The sequence below is a fragment of the Musa acuminata genome, chromosome BXJ3-9 (assembly GCF_036884655.1).
Source record: "Musa acuminata AAA Group cultivar baxijiao chromosome BXJ3-9, Cavendish_Baxijiao_AAA, whole genome shotgun sequence".
In the NCBI taxonomy this organism is placed as follows: Eukaryota; Viridiplantae; Streptophyta; class Magnoliopsida; order Zingiberales; family Musaceae; genus Musa; species Musa acuminata.
Genome location: NC_088357.1, coordinates 10,647,742 through 10,659,506, shown reverse-complemented (window position 1 = coordinate 10,659,506; position 11,765 = coordinate 10,647,742). Strand labels below are relative to the sequence as shown.

General features: G+C 38.5%; 1 protein-coding gene across 1 annotated transcript; it reads left to right on the top strand.

Annotated features, from left to right (window-relative positions):
* The first annotated feature begins 3,759 nt into the window (after nt 1–3,759).
* Nucleotides 3,760–10,717, top strand: LOC103998039 (microtubule-associated protein 70-2). The gene is made up of 12 exons (XM_065165811.1): nt 3,760–4,196; nt 4,271–4,356; nt 4,883–4,948; nt 5,032–5,202; nt 7,217–7,387; nt 7,470–7,625; nt 7,747–7,893; nt 8,089–8,160; nt 8,256–8,789; nt 8,879–9,066; nt 9,140–9,241; nt 10,305–10,717. The coding sequence occupies exons 1-12, from the start codon at nt 4,001–4,003 to the stop codon at nt 10,342–10,344; spliced, it is 1,929 nt and encodes a 642-aa protein (XP_065021883.1). The 5' UTR covers nt 3,760–4,000; the 3' UTR covers nt 10,345–10,717.
* The last annotated feature ends 1,048 nt before the right edge of the window (nt 10,718–11,765 follow it).

Here is an 11,765-nt window from a genome sequence, read left to right as displayed (position 1 = left end):
TTGACCTCTTCATCGATACCAGTGACAGACGAGACTCAGCACCATATGAGATAGTGACCATGGCATGCATGTAAGTGTGTTGTGATTGGCATGGTCAGCCTTGAGGCTTCCCCAATAATCCCCATCTTCCATCTTAATCCTGGCTGCAATTTGCACAGCATATATAGGAGACCTGACTTGCTGCTCCACACCTCTTGTTTGATGGGGAGCCAATTCCACTGGGTCCAGTGACAGTGATCTGCATGTGCAGCTTCGTATTGGTCAGAGTAAAAGAGAGGGGAGAGGGGAGAGCACATGCCTTGAGAGGAGAGGTGTTGGGGATGACCTCCCCTCGGAAGGAAGCATGATGGCAAGGAGAGTTTTGCTGAAGTCTGAAAGCAACTGCACAGAGCAACGTGCTGGTGCGCGAGTCAGAATGAATGATGATAAAAGCTCATTCCACCAAACTTGCTGTTGCAGAACTAATCCCAGTGCTGCCTTTTGTTCATCCTTTGGGCACAAATCTCCACTCTCCCTGTTTCTGACCGTCGACAGTCACCCCCACGCAGCAGCCACTTGTTCAAGAATCCAATGTTGTCTCAATGACCACCCACCTACGACCCATAGAAAACAGTGATATAAGCTCTCCTCTCGCTCTCTCTCTCTCTCTCTCTCTGCGTCCCTGTCCTCACTAAAAACCAAGAGGATTCTTTAAGGGATGGCACTGTTCTTTAGGTCCTGTGGATATCTCACTTTGAAACCCCAACGTCGGCCACACGCTACAGCATCTGCCAGGAGTACAAGAGGTCTGCGGCCTCTTTTGGATGGCGCAAGCACGGACCGACACTGTTTCCCCCTTGTCGTCGTATCCAACCTTTGCCAGCCAACATATGTGCTCGGCAATCACCTTCTCTCCTTTCGTTCCTTGAAGCCAAGCTGACCTGCTACGTCGGAACCTTGAAGGCTTCATATTGCAGAGGCGAAGCTAAGTAGCTCGAGATATCACAAGCAACATCTCATACTCCTGTCGGACCAATACATCCTTCGATGCTGATGATGATGATGACACCTTAATCAACAAGTTGTTGATATCTGTAAGCAAAATATTCATGAACATTGAGCTGTGATTGCGTGATATGATATCTAAATCTGAATAAAGCTTGCCAAATATTGACGCTTGAGATTCGTGAGGCATGTGAAACCAGTGAGAGATTGTCATGCTGTCAGACCTTCACTAAAGTGGCAGGCTTTGAGACTGGTCATCTGATGATGATAAGGATCAGATGAACCTCCTCAATTATTATAGAGGATTTAAGGTTCAACTCAGAGATCTGGATCTTGTTTATACCTTCTCCTGCACACCTAAAGACACAAAAATCACTTACTCTATGGCAAAATCTATTATATTTATGAATGAATGTATGATTCTGATCAAATACTTAATTACCTTATATATATACATGTATATGTATATACATATATAACATGAGTGGAAAACTTACCATCTACTTTTTCTTTTTATGCAAAAACACATAAATATCCTTAGAAAGTCAATGATTTTTGTAGTTATCCCTTTAAATTTGGGTTTGACATACACATCATTTTAAAATTAAATAATTTACTATATGTTATTATTATTTAATGACTTTTAAAAATTTATTATGATGATAAAAGATTAGGTACTTTATATTTTTTGTACACTTAAATTTAACAAACTAATGTTAATTAGAGTTAAGAATCTTTTAGATAAATGTTAATGACAAATGACATATGTGAAGGATCTATTCAATCTCGGATTTTGATGATGAAACTAATTAATAAGTGTTTATGATTTAATCTGTGTTTTGAGTGGCGTAGGATGCTTCGATCATGGAGAGACAATTAAAGCATGAAGAATCATGTTGGGCCAGAGGAAAACGTGTCAAAAGATTGGACGTCGCACTGAAGGATCGATCGATATATCGACAGAAGGCTTCGGACCATAGATTCGAGCATCGGGCCAAGAAGAGCGGATATTGCGCCAAGGATATGAGAGTTACGGAGGTCAATTGACCGATTGGACAATAGGCCGCAAGAGAGGACGATGCGCCAAAGAATCGGACTAAGCATCGATAGACCAATGACATGTCGAACAACATAATTCATGCTTAGTAATAATTATCTAGATCGAAGTGTGTTTTTATGTGTGCAGGATTAACTACGATAGCAAAGCATAAAGCAAATGAAGTCTCGGAGTTAAGAATATAACTTCATTGGGAGTTCGAGAGTTCGTCAGAAGTCCGGACGTTCGTCGGAAGTTCTACCGGAATTGATCGAGAAGTCTAGGAGCTTGCCAAAGAAGCTCATCAGAACTCGCCAAGAAGATCGTGTGAAGTCCAGAAGCTTGCTTGGAGTCCGTTGGAACATTATCGAGAGTTCATTGGAAGGTCACCGGAAGATCGCCGGAAGAAACTAGACTTACAGACTTGTTTAGCTTAGTAAATGCATTAGAGTTAGTAGTTAACGTATAATTGAGATTGAAATTGGGACAACCCAATTAGGGGCTAGTTGGGCCCATGTATGAACTATGTTGGGCTCAATGAAAAGGTCCAAACAATGACCTAAGAGGTGACACCATCATGACATAGTCTTTGATATTGTGTCGAGCGGTGGTACAGCCCGCCCAATGTCAGAATGACACTGGTGGTGGTACCACCCGTACCTAGGAAACCCGGGATAAGATATTTTTAGGCTCTAAGTTTGAATCAACTTGAGGCCTATAAATACCCCTCTCATCGCTAGTTAAATAACACACAACTAAGAGCAAAAAAAAGAAGAAAACTCTGTTTCAATTGTGTGTGAACTCCTCTCAAAGTTCTAAGTGTTAGAATAGTTTGAGAGAGGAGTAAGTGGGGGTGTAAGGGTTATCTCTAAACCTAGTAAAAGGAGAAAGAGCGGTATGATTGGTCTTCGCCTATTGAAGGAATACCGATAATGGATGCCGGTGGTCTCGACAAAAGAGGAATCGATGGAGGGATGTAGGTCACGACGATCGAACCACTATAAAAATCTGGTTTGTAATTCGTCTTGAGCAATTTACTTTAACTGCAAACTACTTTACTTACTTACTTGCTTTATATCCACTATGCTCTTTCGTATGCTTTGAAGTTATCTTTCTGAAATCGATTTTATCGTATGAAGAATTTTTAAAACTGACGTAATTTTTACCATTATACTAATTCACCTCTCCCCTCTTAGTGCATACTCGTTCCTAACATGATCTTAATATCCAGAGGCATATTTCTACCCTTTTTTGTGATACTTTAATCGAATTAACTATATATATATATTAGATATATAATATGCATTGTTATAGGAGGTAGGTAAGCCAATATAAACTTTCACGGGACTTATTTGCACAAAAACACCATGTCATTTCTGGTGTCACGACCAAATCAGACTTTAAATAAGGAATCATTCGAGTACAGCCTGTTTGCATCAATAACTGCGCCACGAAAGGAAATATTTTACTTGCAAAACACGGTGACGCGTGTCAAGTTATGGTGGGTGGTCAACGCTCTTTGGTCTTCCGTCCTGGGAGCTGATCGAATCTGGACACGCTACAGGAAGGCCTCGGATGCGGTCTTCCTCCCCGCGGTTAACCGTACCGCCGTTTGGCAAAAGCGTCGTAAATCGATTCGATCACCGCCTGGACCGGTGACGGAACCCCAATGCAGTGAAACAAACAGCCTTCTCTGTCTTCTGTTTTGGAAGACTAAACTATATAACTTCACTCTCCGCTCTTAGGATTTTAAACGGGACGAGAGGACGACGACGGAGGAGGTTAAAGCGAAAGCTGCCAAAAAGAGAGACGAATTAGGGTTCCATTAGATTCTTTTTTCCTTACCGTGTTTTCTTAGATCGACGACTTGGAACCCTGAGAAGACCCCCACGCCGATCGGAGCGGAGCTTGGAAATAGTTTTTGTTTTATTTTTCTTTTCGATTTTTTGAGAGCGGGAAGGGTTGGTGGTTGGATCCGAGATGGCTGATCCGAGCGGCGGCGGGGAGGCGGAGTTGCCCGCCACGCTGTCGGGTTCCTTTAAAGGGGACGGGAAGGCGGCTTCGAGGCGGAGGGCGTCTATCCGGCGGAGCTTGGAGGCGGATGAGTTCATCAATCTGTTGCACGGGTCGGATCCGGTCAAGGTTGAGCTCAACAGGCTCGAGAATGAAGTCAGAGGTAGGATTGTGGCTCGATCTGCTGGGTTTTTCTTGCTCTGAAATGATTGAAAGTTCGCGTCTTTTTTGTTTTAGATAAGGATAGGGAGTTGGGGGAGGCTCAAGCAGAGATTAAGGCGCTGAAGTTGTCTGAGCGTGCAAGGGAGAAGGCGGTCGAAGAGGTTAATATTTTTACATTTGTATTACATTTTGTCCTATCAGATATCTCCTTAACTTCGTTTTGTGTTGCGTACCGTATCATCAGGCTATTAGCAGTGAATTGTGTTTTTCGCTATTGTTGATCTTGGTCATTGTTCTTATACTTTGTTCTTGTTCCGTTTGGCTTCTTGGTTTATTTAGCACTTTGATGTGATAAAAACTGGTCTCTTTTTTCGGTAACGTGCTTAATTTTAGTTTCCGCTGGTTTAGTAAACCATCGCTAACCCAAAAGAAATGGATTTTCACTCAACCTTCTACCCACAATCATTCTGCAGAGTGAATTTGTTTCATCTATCTTGTATTTGGGAAACTTCTCCATCATCCTTTTCTTGTTTAATTTGTGCCTTCTTTCTTAGAATATATATTTTTTCTTCCAAATCCTTTGCATTTTTCTGAAGCTTAGATTATGTTGTAGTATTGGTTACTAATGACAATGAGTTGAAGTTTGAGAAAATTGGAGGTGTTCTGATCCTGCTCCTTTCCATGCAGCTTACTGAGGAATTGACCAAGGTGGATGGGAAGCTCAAGTTGACAGAGTCTATTCTAGAGAACAAAGTACCGTCTAGCATACATTGTTTCATTGTCATTTTTTTACACTGACTTTCAGTCTGAGTTTATTAATTTGAGATATTTTGCAGAATCTTGAAATTAAGAAGTTAAATGATGAGAAGAAGGCTTCGATGGCTGCCCAGTTTGCAGCAGAAGCTACCCTCAGAAGGGTTCATGCTGCTCAAAAGGATGATGATATGCCACCAATCGAGGCCATTCTTGCACCACTTGAAGCAGAGATAAAGCTCGCCCGCCAGGAGGTATTGTGTTTTTCAGTCCTGTAGCCCAATCTTTGCTAATCTCTGGAATGGCTAAAATTATTGGCAACTGCAGACTTTTACAATTTGCAACATTGGTATTGAGATCTGGATCAGATAGGGATGATATGGTAGGAATTGTCAGGATGTTCTGAATTAGATTGGCTGGATTAAACTTGACCAGATTGGATTGATGGGATTGGAATAGGCTAAGAAAATAATTTCAAAGTAAAAATAGAAAACTACTAGAAGGAAATACAATATAATTTAATAACATGAAATAACTTTATCATAAAAGATTCTTTTATCTGCATATTCTGTAATGTATCTATGTTTTCGTAAAAGTCATAAGGAACTGAAATATCAAAGAATAACATGTATAAATGGTAACCATATTATGCAAAAAATATTTTTGTAGCAGATGACTATATGTCATACAAAAGATACAATAGAAGATGATAAACCTCACTGTGGCCCCTATAATTCTCTAATTAACATGCGGGTGATATGTTGGTAATGCAAAAACAGAAGAATTAAATTTGAATCCTATGACATCTTTTTAACGTCATAGCATCTTTCTTTTCTTTAGTGATCAAGGACTATCTTTAATATTCATATTTCTCACTGCACACCCTTTTCTCCCTATCTTGACAATAGATGATGGGTATTTCAACACATGGCAGATGAGAAATGCAATTATTGGAACAAAAAGCAAATAGTAGTTGTGTCTTCTCCACTATTTCTTAAGTCATAGTCACATTCTGGCTTTTCTCCATGTTAGCTTTCCTCTCCTCCTTCCCTAGTTCCTTTTCTCTTTCTTATTTATAGTTTATGTAATTGGCTAAAATGGTTGAAAATCAGGCTAATTTGGTTGAGTTTCGTTGGTTTTATATATTTCCTACTGGTTTCAACCCCTATGACCATAATCCTGAAATTGGATAGGTCTTGGCTGACACTAATATGGTCCAGGTGTATCATGTTGGAGTTAGGGTGCACCACAAACTATGGATTTTTCTTGAGTTCTTGTATAAGAATTTTAACAAAGTTCTTTTTGTTGTATTATTAAAAACAGTAGTTTGCCTTTTCTAATCCCGCGGAAGATTTTTTGTCATTTCAAGATTACTATTTCAAAATTACTGTCATTTCAAGTTTAATCCCACATCGGAAGTGGGTTAAGAATAAGATTGGCTTAAAAGGATCTGATAAGCGTATTATTATTAACTTCATCTTAAGCATTTTAAGCTAGTTGTTTGGGTTAGAGGATGTCAAGGTCTTAAGTAGGGGAGATTGTAACATCCCGATTTAATCCCACATCGGAAGTGGGTTAAGAATAAAATTGGCTTATAAAGGTTTGATAGGTGCACTACTATAGTTTCAGCTTAAGCATTTTGAACTGTCAATTATCCCATTAGATTGGGTCGTGACACTTTTGACACTATTCTTGTCATTGTTGGCTTCCTTTTGAATTCTTTTTAGTTCTTTCATCCTTTCGTGCAAAACTTTATGCACTTTCAGTGACAAACCTTCTTTCCTCTTTGCACTAACCTTCTTTCCTTCTTGATAACATTTCCTAGCAATTTACAATAATGTTGCTTAGTAGTTGCTTTTGCTTCTTAACAGATGTATACTGGACTATTTTTGGTTACTGTGCTTGTCTAGTAAGGATTTTATTAAGGTAATCGTAAATACGAAATTTTGAGCTCCACCTCAGGTTCAATTATTGTTTCTGGAAAGTGCAAATTTCATATGATGCAGTACTGCTTTTGTTGTTGTTTAACAAATAACACACACTTCATGGATAATCACCAAATAAGTACTATAAAGAACAAGATTTTGTTAGAAAAATCAAGTAACAGTAGGAGAAAAAATTGGCAGTGAGATTGTTTATATTAATTGGTTGTTTAGAATGTATTGCATGCATTTCTCTTGACAGTATTGAAATTTTCTTTCGTTGTTGATATACTACCCTAAGGAAGCAAAAGACAGAATGTTTATTAGTACAAATATTCTTGTGCAGATTGCAAAATTGCAAGATGACAATAGAGCACTGGATCGTCTAACCAAATCAAAGGAGGCAGCCCTCTTGGAGGCAGAAAGGACAATAGAAATAGCTTTGGCAAAGGCTTCCATGGTGGATGATCTGCAAAACAAGAACCAGGAGTTAATGAAACAGATTGAGATTTGCCAGGTAAAATGGAAGTCTACCATAGAAAAGAACTGAGTAATTTGGTTATACCAAAGTCACTATTTGCTTATTCCCTCCATCTTAGGAAGAAAACAAAATCTTCGACAAATTGCATCGTCAAAAGGTTGCTGAAGTTGAGAAGCTTAGCCTGACTGTAAGAGAACTTGAAGAAGCTGTCCTTGCTGGTGGTGCAGCTGCAAATGCTGTTAGAGACTACCAGCGCAAAGTTCAAGAGATGAATGTAGACATTTTTCCTTTGAAAAAGTTGATGTGTTTTGAAGAACTCTTCTCACCCAATTTTGTTCTTTCTTCTACCATTTAATGATCATTTATATCATGACCTTTTTACCCATACTACTTAGGAAGAGAGAAAAACCCTTGACCGTGAACTTGCACGCGCAAAAGTTACAGCTAATAGAGTTGCAGTTGTTGTGGCAAATGAATGGAAAGATGCTAATGACAAAGTAATGCCTGTTAAACAATGGCTTGAAGAACGAAGGTTCATGCAGGTATGCATTATTGACACACTTCATTTCTCATATGATCTTCTTAAAATTGTTGCATCTCTCTCTGGCTCCCTTCAATTCCTTTCTGCTTTATACATGTATGTAGTTTTATAATTGTTTTTCATCTGTAAGCATACCATTTTGTTTATCTGCACAACTAGTAAAGAGAATAACTAACCTTCGGCACTATTCCTTCAGGGTGAAATGCAGCAATTACGTGATAAGCTTGCTATTGCAGATCGTACTGCAAGATACGAAGCTCAGTTAAAAGTATAAACATTTCCATTGGATGCGTGGATTTCTATTTGCTTTCTGTTTATTTTGCAGTAAACAAAAATAATGTGTTTGCCCTTTAAACTTCACAGGAAAAATATCAGTTGCGCCTTAAAGTCGTAGAAGAGGGATTGAGAATGTCATCCAGTGGTTCCAGCCGTACTAACATTGAAGGGAAGAGTGTAACTAATGGCTCTACCCGTCGTCAATCTATTGGTGGAGCTGAGAATCTCTCCAAGCCTTTGTTCAGTGGATCTGTAGTTCGGAGATCACCATCCTTTCAGTTGAGATCTTCGCTCTCAAGTAGCACCAGTGCAGTACTAAAACATGCAAAGGGGACGTCAAAATCATTTGATGGTGGCACTAGGTCATTGGATAGGGGTAAAGTCCTTGCAATTGGAATGAGCCATTCACTCAACAGATCTTCTGATGGTATTAAAGACATTGATGCAAGTAACACTTGTGAGGGGATTCCAAATGAGAAACTCTGTGAGCACAACAGTGCTGATTCAGATGATACCGTGTCTGGTCTTTTGTACGACATGCTACAAAAGGAGGTGATCACCCTACGAAAAGCATGTCACGAGAAAGATCAAAGCCTGAAGGACAAAGATGATGCAATTGAGGTGATGCTTCTTATGCCTTTAGTTTAATTACTGAAGTGCAAGGTCAATTTACAAGAATCATAACTTGCTCCCTTCTTATGGATGGTCAGATTTTAGCCAAGAAAGTGGATACTTTGACCAAAGCAATGGAAGTAGAAGCCAAGAAAATGAGAAGGGAAGTAGCCACTATGGAGAAAGAGGTAGCTGCTATGCGAGTGGAGAAGGAACAAGACAGCAGGGCCAAGCGGTTTGGTAGTTCAAAGGGTCCTGTACATGTTTCTCAACTGCTTCCTGGAAGGTATCTTTATAAACTTCAGGATTATTCTATAATATATACGTTTTAGTTATAGTTATCTGGCTTTCAATTATAGTTATCTAGCTGCTATGCGAGTGGAGAAGGAACAAGACAGCAGGGCCAAGCAGTTTGGTAGTTCAAAGGGTCCTGTACATATTTCTCAACTGCTTCCTGGAAGGTATCTTTATACACTTCTGGATTATTCTATAATATATATGTTTTAATTATAGTTATCTGGCTTTCAATAATAAATCGAACTAAGCTAATTGGATGGACAAAACTTTTCTAAAGAACCACCAACGAGATGATATTATTGGTGTTCCTGAAGATTCATAAGAAAATTGGATTTGGTTTCTTGAATTTTGTTTTGTTTTTTGTTTTTTTTTTTAAGTTGACCATCTCTAAAGAACCAGGGAGAAAACATTGGTGGACTCAGGACATCAGGCTTAGTTTTATGTTTATCTTCTAGGACATGCTTTTTAGACATGTATCATGTTCGGTGACTGGATAGGTGATAGGGGTAGCTTGATTTAGAGGCCACGGATCACTAGTATTCTCAGAGATCATCAAATGATGCCTCAACACATGTACTTGCTGTCTGCAGAATATGTTATTCAGTGTTATTGACTGATCGGTCTTCATTATTAATTGGGGACACCAAGGAAGCATTGAAGTCAATAGTAACTTTGGACTTTAGGAAAGAGGTCTTTTGTGGTTGACTACCAATCTTGCGGTTAATCATACTAGCAGATCTATGGTTGCTGGTGAAAAGTTTACTCTGTCATTCCTCTTTGCAACTGAATCCTCTCAGTTCACAGAAGTTCCTATAATTTGGTCTAGTTCTCTTTCCTTATAGTAGTCTTGGCTTTGGAAGCATGCTTAATATCTTATGTCAAATGAAATTAAGCTCTTGAGGTTGCTTCACTTATGCTATTCTCATTTATCTTCTTTGGATTTACTCATGGATACCTATCTTCTCTGAACAAGTCAAATAGGGCCAACTAAATGATGATAAACAGGCTCATTAATCTACTGGATCTATAACCTTTATCTAGCATTATTGCAAGTAGTTTTCCTGAATCCTTGGGATGATTCCAGGATGATACAATGGATACTGAACTATCTGAGTTTGGTAAATGCAATGCCTTTTTGCTGTGTGGAACGTTGATACATTAATTTGCAGATACTATGCCTAGCATGCATTTGTGGAAGAAAATATAAATTGTCAACGTATTCTGCAGGAACCTGCCAAGAACAGGGATGACGCGGAACCTTCAATGACACTGAATTCAAACCGAAAGTGGCATGGAATATTTACATCAACTCCACTTTCCTCTTTCTTTTATTTTTTTACTTTCCCTTTTCATTCTTCATTCAAGTTAAGATAGAAAGAAGCATTGGCGGTGATCCTCGATTGCAAGGAAGCAGATTAGAAGGCGCAGCTGACATTACTGTTGTAGCTGAGTGGAAGTGATGATGAATTTGACTAACCTTAAGGGACACTTTTTAGGTGATAAATGCCTGGCCTTTTCAGCTGTATAGTTTGCACGTGTTCTTTTGATAACGTTTGTGTGGTGATTTATTTGTCTTTATTTGTGAATATTATTGTAATGTCAGATCAATGCTAATGCTACTCGCCAAAATTGTGACGTCAGTTTCTTTCGATCGACACTCTTTGCTGACTGGAGTAGTATTTGCTAACTTGATAGATATGTAACAAGGTTAGCATGGGAGTGAGAAGGGTGTATAAAGTTGATATGTAACGATATAATTTGTGATGACATTGCTATGAGTTTTCTATTTAGAGTCTTCTACTTATTTTTGATAATTTTTTTAAAATAAGTTAATATTTTATTATTATTTGCCTTTTTTATTTAATAATTTTCTTTCTCACAATCCTCACTCGTGCATTTTGCTATTGTTGACAACCAATCTCCATCCGTTGTTGATCATCATCTCTCTTGTTGGCAACTGATCTCCATCTGTTGTTGATCATCATCGCTCGTCAATCAACGTTGTTAGTCTATTTACTTGTTCACTCACTCTTTCCATAGCTTCCCATAACTCATGCTTTGTGCTTTTATGGGTGTCATCATCGTTGTTAGCATCTCTAGTCTATCTCACATTGCTCATTGTTAATCATCGTCTTTAGTTTATCTACTTGTGCATCCTATAGACTCTCCTCATAGCTAGTCTCCTCTAACCCATGTTTTGTGCTTGATTGTAAGCATCATCATTGTCATTAGCATCTCTAGTCTATCTCTCATAGCTTGTTGTTAATTATCATCGTTCCTCTATCTACTTGTGCACCCTATAGACTCTCCCCATAGCTTGTCTCCTCTAACCTATGTTTTATACTTGATTATAAGCATCATCATTGTCATTAGCATCTCTAGTCTATCTCTCATAGCTCTTTGTTAATCATCATCATTAGTCTATCTACTTATGCACCCTATAGACTCTCCCCTAGCTTATCGATGATGAGCGTCATCATCGTTGACTCTGTTAGCTATAGACAATAAATTATAAGAAGAAAATTACAAGAGGACAACGTCACTATCAGAAAAAACGAAAAAAAAGAAGAAAATAAATTATAAGTAACGAATGAAAATCTTTTATTAGAATTAAATTATAAATTAAGAGCATATTTATCCATATATAAAGAGATAATTTAGAAATATTTAAAAGTTTTAAAATTATAA